General features: G+C 40.1%; 1 protein-coding gene across 2 annotated transcripts in view; it reads left to right on the forward strand.

The window, feature by feature from the left end:
- Positions 1 to 971: 971 nt before the first annotated feature.
- HMGCS2 (3-hydroxy-3-methylglutaryl-CoA synthase 2) overlaps positions 972 to 15,743 on the forward strand; it is a 39,293-nt gene continuing 24,521 nt past the window's right edge. Inside the window, exons 1-4 of one of the 2 annotated variants that reach the window (XM_056819269.1) lie at positions 972 to 1,140; positions 10,347 to 10,801; positions 14,182 to 14,307; positions 14,876 to 15,040. In XM_056819269.1, coding sequence (XP_056675247.1) covers positions 1,031 to 1,140; positions 10,347 to 10,801; positions 14,182 to 14,307; positions 14,876 to 15,040 — 856 coding nt within the window. In that variant the 5' untranslated portion in view covers positions 972 to 1,030. The remainder of the gene's footprint in view (positions 1,141 to 10,346; positions 10,802 to 14,181; positions 14,308 to 14,875; positions 15,041 to 15,743) is intronic. The other variant, XM_056819268.1, reaches the window with a different exon arrangement.

Here is a 15,743-nt window from a genome sequence, read left to right on the forward strand (position 1 = left end):
TTTGGATTTTTAAAGGAATTGTCTGGGAAATGAGGTGGGAGGATTTTCTCTCCTGCCCAGCTGTTTGCTCAGGGTCTCTCCTACCCTCACAACTTCAGTCATTTCCCCTCCTGCCCAGCTGTTTGCTCAGGGTCTCTCCTACCCTCACAACTTCAGTCATTTTCCCTCCTGCCCAGCTGTTTGCTCAGGGTCTCTCCTACCCTCACAACTTCAGTCATTTCCCCTCCTGCCCAGCTGTTTGCTCAGGGTCTCTCCTACCCTCACAACTTCAGTCATTTCCCCTCCTGCCCAGCTGTTTGCTCAGGGTCTCTCCTACCCTCACAACTTCAGTCATTTCCCCTCCTGCCCAGCTGTTTGCTCAGGGTCTCTCCTACCCTCACAACTTCAGTCATTTTCCCTCCTGCCCAGCTGTTTGCTCAGGGTCTCTCCTACCCTCACAACTTCAGTCATTTCCCCTCCTGCCCAGCTGTTTGCTCAGGGTCTCTCCTACCCTCACAATTTCAGCACTTTCCCCTCCTGCCCAGCTGTTTGCTCAGGGTCTCTCCTACCCTCACAACTTCAGTCATTTCCCCTCCTGCCCAGCTGTTTGCTCAGGGTCTCTCCTACCCTCACAATTTCAGCACTTTCCCCTATGGCTATCTCTAAAAGAAGGGAAGGGAAGCCAGGAAGAGCTCCCCAAGGCCCTCTGAGGTGGGTAAACTCAGAGGATAACCATAGAGTGTGACAGGGACAGCTCTTTAGCTCTTCCCTCTGTCCCCTGTGCGCACCCCACCAGACAAATAACAATTCCAAAGCATGGCACTTTGATACCTGTTAGAGAAAACGTTTTCTGTTGACTCCTCATGTTGGCTACTGTACCGTGAGACCTTTGATCCAGTTTTAGGAAAGGAAGAGCTGTAACTCTTGATAAACATTGGGTGGAGCCTCCCTAGGCAACAGTCTCAGGAGTCTATATAAGTCCCATCTGAGAGGAACAAAAGCATCTCCCAGCCATCCTGTAATCTAGAAGCTTTCCTCTCTCCTCTGGAAAATGATTCGGCTATTCAGTGCCGTGAAGCAGACTTTGTACATGAAATCAGTGCTTCAGAAGCCCACGAAGGTCTTCATTCCATCATCTCTCCTTCCCACAGCCCACCAGAGGTGAGTCAGACCCCTGAAGAATCTCCTGGCTGGCCCCCTCCTCCTGTTTAAAATACAGGCTCCCTGCCATTCTGCTTGAGGAGGCATCAGGATGATCACCCGCTATGTATTGGCTAACTCTGTGCATGAGACTCTGAGTAGGTCACTAGGCTTCTGTTTCCCCATCTGCAAAATGAGGGAATCCTTCAGCCTCTTCCAGCTTATAAAAAATTCTGTGATTTCTAAATCACTAAGATTATGCTGACTTTCCATGGAGAAGGAATTCTTGCCCTAAGGTCGGTGAAATTGATTCTTTAAAAAATATATTGATGGGGTAGTTAGGTGGCACAGAGGATTGAAGCCAAGCCTAGAGATGGGTCCCAAGTTGGGTTCAAATCTGGCATCAGATACTTCCTAGCTGTGTGACCCTGGGTAAAGTCACTCAATCCCCATTGCCTAGCCCTTACCACTCTTCTGCCTTAGAACCAATACACAGTATTGATTCTAAGATGGAAAAGATGGAAGGAAAGAGTTATATATATATATGTATATATATGTATATATATGAGATGTATAAATAGATATATACAAATATATATGATTATAATAGGTCTCCTTTGTCATCCTATGTATTTTTATTTTATGCCTTTAGAAACATAATTCTGAAAAGGGGTCCATTGGCTTCAGATGTGGTCCACTGCCAAAGAAAAGAAACCCAGGCTACAGAGAAAGTGATGAACCCCTGGGGTACAGGGTATTTTTCTCTGTCTTACCCTGTTCACTTTAGAAAGACAATTGTGTTCTTTGGGTTCAACATTTTAGAAAAAACTTTTTAAGAAGAATCAATAATATTCTTTTTTTTTTCAAACCCTTATCTTCCATCTTGAAATCAATATTAAGTATTGGTTCTAAGACAGAAGAGCAGCAAGGACTAGGCAATTGGGGAATAAGTGACTGTGCCCAAGGTCAAGTAACTAGGGAGTGTCTGAAGCCAGTTTTGAACCCAAGATCTCTCATCTCTAGACCTGGCACTTGATCCCCTGAACCACCTGGTTGCCAAAACAGAGGAAGGTTGTTCTGAGCTTTATAAATTAATTAGTAAAGTGTGAATCTACTAACAAAGTGGGTCTATGGCTACTTCAGTCATTTCAGAGATCCCAAGTGAGGGATGGCAAGGTATTTTAGAGCAAGATGACAATACAAATGTCAAGCTACTTTGATGTGTCTTCTTCCAACTGGCTATCAATGACATCAAAATTATATCATTTGGACTTCCACTTCTGAAAACCCCTAAATCATAGCCAAGGGTGTATGGATATACAAGAAGGACTAGTCCCTCTGGTGTAAGGGTTGGCTGAACCCTTTTCAGGGCTGCTCATCTGCCTTTGGTGTCCATTTGGTCCTCAACTCTCAAGCTGTGGCTCCAAGAAGTTGGAGCATGAACAGTGGCCATCCACCTCCCATCTAGTAAACCATATGAGCAGATGGGCTAAACAAGCTCAAGGGTAACTGATGGGCCATGAACCCATCAGTGAGTTAGGAGGATTTACCCACAAGCATGTGAAGACACTCCCCAGTGGAATGGGTAGAGAACAATTTGTTCCAATGTCCATGAAGGCAACTGAAGCAGGAGCTGTGGAGGGCTTAGAGCTTGATCAGACCTCAAAGATGCCAAGGTCATCTACTACATCTTGGACCATCATTGGTCGTCCTGATTTTTATCCTGCCACTGGACTTGGATGGCTCTGGAAGAGAGAGAGAAGCTGATGACTTTGGGCAACTGCTTCATTTAATTCCAATTCATGCACAAATCAAGACATTACCCTGGGATGTCTTTGGTCCTCTTCAAACACAAAGGACAAGAGGGTAGCTGGGTGGCTCAGTGGATTGAGAGCCAGGCCTAGAGACAGGAGGTCCTGGGTTCAGACACTTCCGGGCTGTGTGACCCTAGTGCCATTACCTACTCTTCTGCCTTAGAACCAATATCAGTATTGATTCTAAGACAGAAGGTAAGGGTTTAAAAAAACTTTTAAAGGACAAACAACAATCACAGCCAAGACGTGATTCAAGTCACAAATCAAAGGTTCTCGATTTGCAATATTTAAATTGACGAAATTTGACCTTTTATTTGTTTTTTAAAGTTTAATTAATTTAGAATATTTTTCCATGGGAACATGATTCATGTTCTCTCTCTCCCTTCCTTCCATCCCCCCTCCTGTAGCCAACGAGCAATTCCACTGGGTTTTATATGTGTCCTTGATCAAGATCTATTTCCATATTATTTGAAATTTGAACTTTTTAAACTAATCAAGTTTCTTCAGAAAGTGGGTGATGGTAGGGGTAATCACAAGACAAAAACTTGACCTTTAGAGAAGTTGCTCCAGGATGTGGATGGTGGGCAGTTTACAAAGGGAAAGAACCTTGAAAGGAAATATTAAATCTAGATAGAATGAAAATCAATTTTCAGTTTTATGCTTGGCACAGAAGTTAGCCACAAATGAGAAGGACGAGTCAGTGATATGACTTCTAAGATTCCCTTTTCTGTACTCAGATCCCAAGATTCTGTAGTTCTAATGCTTAAGCTTTAGTTCTCCAAATTAGGAAATTGCTAAGAATCTCATTCTATCACTGTTTCCTCCAAGATATCCTCTGTGGTTTAGGACTTGGGAAACCTGTGTTGGGTTGCAGTAAAAGAGGCCAGGTGATTGGGATTGACAAACCAAAAAGAAAGGAGAATAGGAGAGAATATCAATGGGCTGGCATCTAAAAATGGCTCTATATTGACTGTAAGTCCTTGGCATAGGTTGGGTCTTAGTTGTATGTATAAAACTATGTTATTATATTATATTACATTGGCAGTTAGGTGGCACAGGGGATAGAGAGCTAGACTTTGAGTAGGGAGGACCTGAGTTCAAATCTAATCTCAGACATTTCCCAGCTGTGTGACCCTGGGGTAGTCACTTAACCCCATTTGCCTAGCCCTTGCCCTTCTTCTCTCTTAGATTTGTTATTAAGACAGAAAGTAAAGGTTAAAAAAATCCAGCTTCAGACACTTACTTTTGTGATATGACCCTAGGCAAGTCTATTCATTCTGTTTGCCTCAGTTTCCTCATATGTCAAGTGAGTCGGAAAAGGAAATGGCAAACCACTCCAATATCTTTGCTAAGAAAACCCCAAATGAGGTCACAGAGTCAGACATGACTGAAATGACTGAACAACAACAATAAATCATATTGTCTAATGTATTGTATATGTGTCGACCAATCAGGTCAGCCTATGATAAAAAAAATTTTGTTGAATGAGGATTATAGCAGAATTTTTTCATTTTCTTTCTTTTTAAAAACATTTCATGGGGGTTTTTTGCATCATGACTTGTATGGAAATCTTTTGCATGATTTCACATGTATAATTGATATCATACCTCCTGTCTTTTCAATGGGGGGAGGACAGGAAGGAGGGAAGGAATTTGAAACAAAAAAAAAACATTTTTATTATTAAAAATTGATGTTATCAGTTTTTTTTTAAAAAGCAGGTTAGTTGTGGAGGCAATCTAGATGGGCTATTAAAGGCAGAGTAATGGAGTAGAAAGAACACAGGACTTAAAGAAGTCAGGAGAACTGAATTTCAGACTCAGCTCTGTCATTCACTAGCTATGTGACCACAGGGGAAACAAAAACCCAAACCTCTTTGGGCCTCAGTTTCCTCATCTGTTAAATTTGAAGAGGTGAACAGAATGACCTGTGCACTAACTACCTTAGTGAATTGTGAAGAGAGTGATTTTGTAAATTATTAAGAGCCATAGAAATTTAAATTATAATTATTCTTACAGTGGAGACTGGTAAAGAAGAGGTTGATGTCTACTATTAAAGGGAAAAAAGCATAGGTCTTGTGAAATGACATAGTAGATCAGACATTGCCTTGGAGTCAAGAAGACGTAGGTGGGCCCTCAGCACATCACTAAGCCTTGGTTTCTTCATGCCAAAAATGGGATCAGAAGATCCTAGATTTAGAGCTGGAAGGGACCTTTAGGGACCATTTCAGAGATGATATGATTGCACTCAACCATCACACAGCTAATGAATGTCAAAGGTTGGACTTTTTGGCTCTCTAACTTCCATAATGTTATGCCACCATTGCCCTACTTTGTAAGGGTATATGTAATAAGCATGCCACGAAATAATGCCTAGAAAGCACTCCCCACACCTTAAAGTTCTATGTAAAGATGGGTTGTTATTATTTACCAATAATAGATTAATAATAATATTAATTAATAATTAATAATAATTAATTAAAGATTAATAATAATAATTGACAGAATGAGATTTTTAAACTGGTCTAGTGGTCCAGCAGATACAGCGTGTCCAGTTATAGTCTCATTCCTCCCAACCTCCCTTTCCAGGATAGTTAAAAACTATTTCCTTCAAAATTACAGAATATGAAAATTTGGATCCTTTCCCCTACCTTAAACCCTTAGAGTTTCTCCCTTGAACTCCCTTGAACAGCCTTGAATTTATCATCAGAACTCAAAAAAGAGAGTGTATGAGAAAGAATCCCCGAGGATCCTGGGTCTTGGGGAGTGGGCTATCAGGAGACACGGGCTGAGCTAGGTAATCATATTTTGGCTAAGCATTAGCTCATTGATGTATGTGTGCATAAACATATATGTATTTATACATATATAAGTAGGTACACATATATGAATGTGTATGTACTTGTAGGTAGACACATGTACATGCATGTGTGTATATTTTAAGTACATGTCACATATAAATATGTTATATACATAAATTTTCTAGACATCGGAGATCGAAAACCCCAGAGAATAGCTTGCTCCAAAAATAGATAACAAGAAGTAATATAATTAAACAAAATCTTCCTCCCCACCACTTCCCCCCAAGGACATCAGACAAACAATCTCCACATTTTCCAGGCATTTTTATGGTTCTTTCCCCTTTGCACAAGGATCACATCAGGGAGTTCAGAACAATGGAAAAGGTACTAAGTTGGGAATCAGAGGAATTCATTTTCATTCTCAGTTGAATTTTTTAACTTATTTTTGTTTTTACCTTCTGTTAACTTATTTTTATTATATTTTGTTTTTTTACCAATTACATGTAATAAAAAATTTTCCACACATGTTTTCCCAAGTTTTATGATCCAACTTACCTGCTTTTCTCGCTTCCCTTCCCCCTTCCAATTTGATCTGGGTTATACACTTACATTCATTTCTAAAACTATCTCTCCTTCCTTCCTTCCTTCCTTACCCATAAAACAACTGGCTGTTCTCTGTGTCTGAAATGTTCACCTCCTGACTTCTCTGACTTCTTTTTGAGAGTCAGATCTAGAGATAGGAGTCATGGGTTCAAATCTGATCATAGCTACTTCCTAGCCTAGAGGGACCAGGAAAGGTCTTATGCAGAAGATGACTCCCAGGAGTCTTGAAGGAAAGGAGCTATTCTATGAGACAAAGGGGCAGAGGAAAGACCTGCCAGGTGAGGGGCACAGCCAATGCAAAAGGTGGGGGATGGAGTGACAGGCAAAAGAAACAGCAAGAAAGCCAGTTACATATTAACCATAGCTGACAGACATGGGGATGTTCCACAACCATGTTTCCAGCCCCAGTAACTGAGACATTTCTCAACTGTTTTCCTAAGACAAACTTTGTCATCATAGTTACAGGGTGACCTTTTTGTTTCTTCTTTATGTAGTTGTAGCCTTTACGCAAATTGTCTCCCATCCGCCTCCCCCATCACCAATGGATTAAAGCTAGGGAGAATTTTTAAGTGGTTTTTTTTTTTGCCCCTAGCTTAATCCCAACCAGATATGCCACCATCACCCCCAATCAATGTGTAGCACCATTTGTTGATGGATGTCTTTATTTTCCCAAATAAAACAGGTACTATAATTAAATGGGCAACATTTCATAAACCATCATAAAGGGAGAAAATCTTTCTAAAACTTGAGCACGAGGGAGAAGGTCCTCAAGGCTTTCACTCATGTATATTTTAGGAGATTTGAGCTGTGGGATTCAGTCAAAGAAAGGCTATTGTTCAGTCATTTTTCAATTGTGCCTAACTCTTTGTGACTCCATTTGGGGTTTTCTTGGCAAAGATATTGGAATGGTTTGTCATTTCCTTCTACAGCTCATTTGACAGATGAGGAAACTGAGGGAAACAGGATTAAGTGGCTTGCCAATGATCATACTGTTAAGTGTCTGAGGCCAGATTTGAACTCAAGAAGATGAGTCTTCCTGACTCAGAGACAGCCACTTCCCTGTGCCATCTACTTGCCCCCTAAGAACGATATATAGAGCCAAAGAGGAATTAGATGACTAGAGAGGGAAACATCAATGAGAGCAATGAGCAAAAATAAAACTCTTCTAGAAAGCTGAATTATAATGGCTGGCATTCACCTAATAAATATGAATTTCAATAAGTAAGAAAAGAGGCAGCTAGTTGGGCATAGGGGATAAAATGCCAGTCTTAAAGCCAGAAAAACATCTTCCCGAGTTAAAGTCTGGCCTCAGACAACTTGCTCAGACATTTAACTCTACAAGTTGCTTAACCCTATTTGCCTCAGTTTCCTCATCTGTCAAATGAGCTGGAGAAGGAAATGGCAAACCACTCCAGCATCTTTGCCAAGAAAACCCCAAACAGGGTCACAAAAAGTCAGACGTGACTGAAATGACTAAACAACAAGCAAGAAAAACAGTTGAGAAAAGGAAGGGCAAAAGAGAGCCAGTGATGACCGTGCTGCTTTGAGCACATCATCTCTCCACTCCAAAATCTCCAGTGGCTCTATATTCCACATTAGATAACATTTAAGGTCCTTAACTTAGAATTTGAAGATTTCCGTAATCTGACTTGAATTTACCTTTTATATAGCCTGATCTTCTCTAGGAAATAAAATGGCATAGCCAGAACTGGAGTCAGGAATTTGATCCCAGAAACTTTCTAACTATATGACCCTGGGAAAGTTACTCAACCTGTTTGCCTCAGTTTCCTCATCTGTAAAATGGGGATAATAAAAGCATCTAACTCCCAGGTTTGTTGTGAGGTTCAAATGAACTAATATTTGTAAATATTTGCTCATCACAGTACCTGGAACACAGAAGGTCCTTAATAAAGGCATGATTCCTTCCTTCCTACTCTGTTTTACAGTCTATCTTCCAGCCAGTTCAGACCACTATCCATTCATCTTTCTTATTCTGCATTGTACACAATTGTTAACACCTATTCATTCTTCTTGCTTGGAATGGACTTCCCATCCCAATTGTCAACTATTAAAATCCTTTCCTTTTACGAGATCCAGTTCAGGTGCCATCTCCTCCATGAAGCCTTCCTTTTCCCTTATTACCATGTGTCCCACAATGGTTGAAAGATATACCCTACTCACATCTCTTTGCCTGGACGTCTCTTTTGTACCTTATAAATATCATTGGATTTTAGAAGTTGAGGCTGTAATTAGTCAGATACTTGTTATTTAAGCTTATTCTAGATCTCTAAAGATTAAATTTAGCTGTTTCTGAACTTCTGCCAACAACCATCTAAATGTTAGTGCCCTGAAGTATAGTCCCAGTCATCCTGCCCTAGTTACATCTCTTTTAGACTATCTACTCCAATTATCTCATTTTTACATATCAGTCTACCTGGTGTATAATTGACATAAAATTCTAGATTTATAAAAACTTTTCTTGTTAACGAGAAATTTTAAGATAAGAAACTTGCTACTTCCCCAAATCAAGAAAGTTAACTCTTTGGAGAAGGTGCCATGGAGATGTCTGCAGAAACCACACACTGCACCAAAAGATCCAGAATGACCTTTGTGATGTAGTGAAATTGAATTGTGGGGGGTTGAACGCATTTATTTTTAATGTACACTCTTATGTCAAAGGGGACTGTCCCCTAATTGGCTCTTTGTCAATGTAGCAATCATTAGTTTTGTTCTTTCTCTTTTATTTCCCTCTTATCCCAAATTATTGTAATTTCCCCTTGGAAAGTACAATATTGTTTGTACCTCTAGTTGAAGATCTTTAAGGATAAAAGTTGGTCTATCCACATTCAGAGGAAGAACTGTGGGAGCAGAAACACAGAAGAAAAACAACTGCTTGATCACATGGTTTAAGGAGGATATGATTGGAAATGTAGACTCTAACCAATCACCCTAGTGTAAATATCAATAATATGGAAATGGGTCTTGATCAATGACACATGTAAAACCCAGTGGAATTGCATATTGGCTATGGGAAGGAGGTGGGGGAGGAGAAGGAAAGAACATGAATCTTGTAAACATAGAAAAATATTTTAAATTAATTAAATAAAATTTTTCAAAAAAAAAAAGATATAAGTTGGTTAAGTGTACTGATTCCATGAGGAAACTAGGCATGTAAATCTGGGAGATTTCTACATGCTTGTTCTCCATTGGAATCCCAGGGGGATGTGTAATTAGAATCTGCTCCCCAGGACTCCAATTCCCAGCATCTCACTTTCCTTCTCACATGACATTCTAAGGTAGGGAGGATATAAGTTTTATATAGCCGTGCCCCTCTCTCTTTCCCCCGATCACAGCTGCTGAAGCAGGCTTTTTGGAGAGGCAGGAGAGCTTACTCACATGGGTTTACTTTTTGTTAGATAATTAGGTTTTAACTTCTATTTCTTTAGTTTCTTTTCTTTCTACTTCAAGTTATTATTAATAAACTTTATCAATATAGTAATTTGAGTTATTGGATATTAATTTTAAATCTTACACTGGTAACAGATTTATTTGGATATATTCCTTCTTCCCATTGGATTTGAGAAATAAACCAAGATAGACCAAAACCAAATATCCTTATAATTCTACCTCTCTATGGGACAGCTGGGTAGCACATTGGATAGAGTGCTGGACCTGGAGTCAGGAAGATTGGAATTCAAATCTATCTTCAGACTAGCTGTGTGACCCTTGGCAAGTCACTTAACCACTATTTGCCTTAATTTCCTCAATTGTAAAAAAAAAACAACTCCCAAGTTGGTGGTGAGGATTACATGAAATAACATGTGTAAAGCATTTACCACAGTGCCTGGTACATAATAGAAGCTATATAAAGGCTTATTTCCTCCCCTTCTTCCCTCTTACCACACTCTTACCTCTCTCCCAAGGAGGCACATTGTGAAATTTAACATAATGACTACAATGCTATATTTTATTGGATAAATAAGCTTGAAAAATAATTTTCATCTCTACTACAGATTTTCTACAGCCTCTGCCGTTCCCCTGGCAAAAACAGACACTTGGCCAAAAGATGTGGGTATCCTTGCCCTGGAGGTCTATTTCCCTGCCCAGTACGTGGATCAAACTGAACTGGAGAAGTATGACAGTGTGGAAGCTGGCAAATATACAGTGGGCTTAGGCCAGACCCAAATGGGTTTCTGCTCTGCTCAAGAGGACATTAACTCCCTGTGTTTGACAGTGGTGCAACGACTGATGGAACGTACCAAACTCCCTTGGGACAACGTGGGGCGGCTGGAGGTGGGCACAGAAACAATCATTGATAAGTCCAAGGCCGTCAAGACAGTGCTGATGGAACTCTTCCAAGAATCGGGAAACACAGACATAGAGGGCATTGATACCACAAATGCCTGCTATGGAGGCACAGCATCCCTCTTCAATGCTGCCAACTGGGTGGAGTCTAGCTCCTGGGACGGTATGTACTGATGACTGTCCTAGATTTCTTCATTAGTGTCTATGTGTCCTTGAGAGAGTCTTTCCTCCTGTTTTAGTCTCAGTTTTCTCATCTATAAAATAAGGAGGTTGAACTAAATAAGCTGTGATATTATCCAGTAGGGTCCTCCCTTTTCAATGGCTACAAATAAAAAGGAAATGAGAGACAGAGAGAGACACACAGAGAGAGAAAGAGACAGACAGGGAAGAAGAACAACAACAACAAGAACAAGTAGAAAAAAGGAAGGAAGAAGGAAGGAAGGAAGGAAGGAAGGAAGGAAGGAAGGAAGGAAGGAAGGAAGGAAGGAAGGAAGGAAGGAAGGAAGGAAGGAAGGAAGGAAGGAAGGAAGGAAGGAAGGAAGGAAGGAAGGAAGGAAGGGAGGAGGGAGGGAGGAAGGAAGGGAGGAGGGAGGGAGGGAGGAAGGGAGGAAGGGAGGAAGGAAGGGAGGGAGGAAGGAAAGGAGGGAGGAAGGAAAGGAGGGAGGAAGGAAGGGAGGGAGGAAGGGAAAGAAGAAGGGAAAAAAGAATTCCTCATTCTAATCAACATTTAATATGACAGCATAGGGTTTTCATGGTGATAAGATCAATACAATTCCATAAATGTATGCCAGGTATGGCTCTAGGGATACAAAGACAAAAATGAAAAACCCTCAGTGAGCCTACATTCTACTGAAATAGTAACAATTCTGCCATTTATGATCTTAGAGAGTTTCCTGGGGCAATGAGAAGTTAGATAACTTGCCCAAGATCATCTAGCCAATATGCATCAAAGTTGGGATCTGAATTGAGTTCACTGAGGCAGATCTTCTACCTCTCTATGGTGCCAAGATGCTTCATTATTATTATTATTACTTTCTAATACTAACTCACATTTATATGTACTATGTTAGCAGTTTTTATCATGTTAATAGCTTAATGCTTACAAATAACATACATTTTCTTTTTTCTAATAATGTTTTATTTTCCCCATTACAATAATAATAAATAACATTATTAATAATAAAAAATACAAATAAAAACTAATAAAATATAAATAATAAAAATAATGAATGATAAAATATTGATAATAAGCTATTAAAATGCAATTTTAATATTTACATTAATTTTATAAATTAATTTCACTAATTAATTAATTTAGAATATTTTCCATGGTTACATGATTCACATTCTTTCCCTCCTCTCCTCCCCCCCTCCTGTAACCAACAAGCAATTCAACTGGGTTTTACATGTATCATTGGTCAAGATCTATTTCCATATTATTACTATTCTATTACAAAATTTTAAATATTCTTTTTCTTTTAAGTTTTTACTTCCAAAGTTTCTTCTTTCTTCTAACCCCTCTTCCCTACTGCCCTTCCCCCTTCCCTCCCCAAGATGACAAGCAATCCAAAATAGATTTTACATGTATAATCGTAGCATACATTCTCTTAACACACATTATCTCCATGGAGCTTCACAACGCTCTTGTGACATAAGTAGTCTCAGCACAAGAGGTGAGGAAACAGAAGCCCAGAGAAGTTTATAGGATCCTAGACTGAATATTGGAAGGAACCTAACCTACACCCCTTATCTTATAGATGAAGGAGCCGAGGACCAGGAAGGTCAAGTCAAGTGACTTGGCCCACATCTCATAGATAGTGTGGTAGGATGTGAACCCAGGATCTCTGATGTCAAAAAAATCTCATCAAAGTCACATTGGTTCTCAAGTTAACTTGCCCAAAGGTTTGTCTACACCAGAGCAACTCTCTTCCAATGTATTAACAAGCACTGTCAGTCTATGCAAAGGATAGTTGATAATGATTTAAGAGGAACATGGATCAAAGGGAAAGGGGGAGCTGGGGAGAAGAGGGGAGGATGGCCAGGAACCTTCAGAAGTCCCCTCTGTTCTCAGTCACACACCCACTCTACACTCAGCCACTGAAGCATCTTTCAATAAGTTAAGGGACAGGAACAAGCATTTATTAAGCATCTACTGTGTGCCAGGAACCATACTAAGTGCTTTACAAATACTGATTCAAATAACGCCTCATTTTACACATATTGAGAGTCCAGGTGGCCCAGCAGAAACTAGATCTTTCTAGTTTCTAATGTTCTAAACCTAATGGCATTCTGGGCTACTTTGGAGCAAGAAAGACCTAAACATTATCACAAATGGGCAGTGTGACCCAGGGCAAGTTACTTAAACTCATAGTTGCAGGTTCAAAGACCAAGTTATAGGATAACTGCCAGTCTGAATCAGTGAAGGGGGTTTTCTTGCTGATTCCTCATAATTTACAGGCATAACTCAGAGATTTTGCAGATTTGGATCTAGAACTGGTAATAAAATGAATATTGCTGCAATAAAGTAAGCCACATGAATTTTTGGGTTTCTCAGTACATATATTAGTTATGTTTGGGGGCAGCCAGGTGGATCAGTGGATTGAGAGCCAGGTCCAGATATGGGAGGTCCTGGGTTCAAATCTGACCTCAGATACTTCCTAGCTGTGTGACCCTGGGGAAGTCACTTAACCCCCATTGCCACTCTTATGCCTTGGAACCAATACACAGTATTGATTTCAAGACAGAGGGTAGGGTTTCATTTTTTTTAAATGAGGTGTGCCTGTGATTGACTTTTAGCCATTTGGGGCTTATTTTGGCTCTGTACCTCCCAACCAGAAGATGATTTTCCCCATCAGAGAAAATCAAAGTAAAAGATAAGCCGGTCTATGTTTTGTCTATGACATGCTTATTTAGTAATATTGTAAAATGTAATCAATATTATGAGCCAGTTAGGGCCAGTCTAAAAAAATCAGGTTGTTCAAAGAATTTGATGCTATCCAAAAGGAATTAAAAGGATTTCAGCTAAAATTTCAAACCTGGGTGAGGAGGGCAGGAAAGATAAGAAATTCTTCTTTCTGTTATAATTATTCCTTCAACCCAGAGTCACCTTCATGTCATGACGAATCAGAAGAGGATGTCAGGATAGACACGTTTCAATCACAAATAATGATATTTGGCTGCTCTTTAAAAATCTTGTAGATGAGGAACTGTACTAATATAGCTAGTATTCATGCAATTTACTTGTGTGATCTCATTTTATTCTCATAACAGCCCTATGAGGTACATGCTCTTATTATCCCTATTTTCAGTTGAAGAAACTATGGCAGACAGAGGTTAAGGGATTTGCCCAGGGTCACACAGCTAATAAGCGTCTGAGACCAGATTTGAACTCAGGTCTTCTTGACTCCCAGTTCAGAGTTCTATCTAGGGTGCCACCAAACTGTTCCCAGATAGTAAGCCAGATGCTCTGACTCAGAGGGATCTAGATGGCAACAAAGTCCTTTCTTACTTCCTTCCTTCTCTTTTCTCTATCTCCTCTTACAGGCCGTTATGCTATGGTGGTATGTGGTGACATTGCCGTCTATGCCACTGGAAATGCTCGATCTACTGGTGGGGCAGGGGCTGTGGCCATGCTGGTTGGACCCAATTCCCCCCTGGTACTAGAACGAGGTTAGTAAATAAACACACTATGGGAGCAAGAGTGGAGGGGGCGGCATATTAAAGAGCTCTTCTCTGACTTAGAAGAGAGCCCATCACTAGGGCAAGCAGAGAACAAGGGAGGCAAGGGCTGATGGAGCTTGATCCTGGCTCACAGTATCAGAGATTTAGAAGAGGAAAAGGGACCTTAAGCCCCAATCCTTCATTTTATGTGTGAGGAAATGGAAGCTGAGAGAGGCTCAGTGACTTGTATTTTGTACCCTGGTTTTCTGACTCCAAATCCATTATTGTGATGATGGAAAATGAAATTGGAATTGAGTAGATACGTGCTTTGGGGGATGGCTGGGGAATGGCATGAGTGATCAAATCAGAAGGAAATAATTGTCCAAACACTTTGAAGATTTACACTTATTATTTGAGACTTTTCTGAGGGACAAGAATAGAATTGATGTAATGACAACATTTATCCAATCCCCTTGGAATATGATGGATGACTGAGAGCTTGGGTTTAGGGTTAGATTAATAGTTGTACTCTCCATCTCTGCCCTCTGTCTAACTTGCTTTTGGTGAACTTTTCTAGGACTTAGAGGAACCCATATGGAGAATGTGTATGACTTCTACAAACCTGATCTGGCCTCAGAATACCCCGTGGTGGATGGGAAGCTCTCAATTCAGTGCTACCTTCGAGCCTTAGATCGTTGCTATGCATTTTATCGAAAGAAAATCCAGAATCAATGGAAGCAAGGTATGGGGTCTGGAGAGAATACATCTATAAAGATATGAAAAGTTTTTCTTTAAATGATAGGCATTCTCTTTCATAGAGTCACAATATTTCAGTGTTGGGAGAGACCTCAACCATCTATAAGAATCCAGTTTATAATACCATGTCCCCAAATCTTTTCTTCTCCAGGATAGACATTCCTAATTCTTCCACCAATCCTAATAATGCACATCTTAAGATTCCCCATCATTCTCTAACTTGCCAATGTTCTTCTTCAAGTTTGACATCCGGAACTGATCATGTGGTTTAACCAGAACAGCATAGAGCAGGACTATCCACTCCTTGATTCTAGTTACAATGAATACCTTTCAATGCAATCTGGAATTGCACAAACTTTTACAGCTGCCATGTCCTAGTGTGGAGATAACAAACTTGTATTTCACTAAACCATCCAGTTCTTAATGCTAACATGAATGTGATAACAGATTTATGGCATCCTATTTCTCACTGAATTCTGTGTAAAGGACAGACTATTAAAACTGAAAAAAATCTATGGTAGGAGTTGCATTTGTTTTGTGTGGGTGGCAAATTGGGTACTGGGAGGTCATTGCTGAGGTATAATGGGATGGCATCTATTGTCCCATAGGGGATACTTTTCTTCCTTTCCCTTAACCCTCTTTTCTTTCCTCCAACCATCCTGACATCATCAGCATCATAATCTCTTCCT

Source organism: Monodelphis domestica, chromosome 2, assembly GCF_027887165.1.
Source record: "Monodelphis domestica isolate mMonDom1 chromosome 2, mMonDom1.pri, whole genome shotgun sequence".
In the NCBI taxonomy this organism is placed as follows: Eukaryota; Metazoa; Chordata; class Mammalia; order Didelphimorphia; family Didelphidae; genus Monodelphis; species Monodelphis domestica.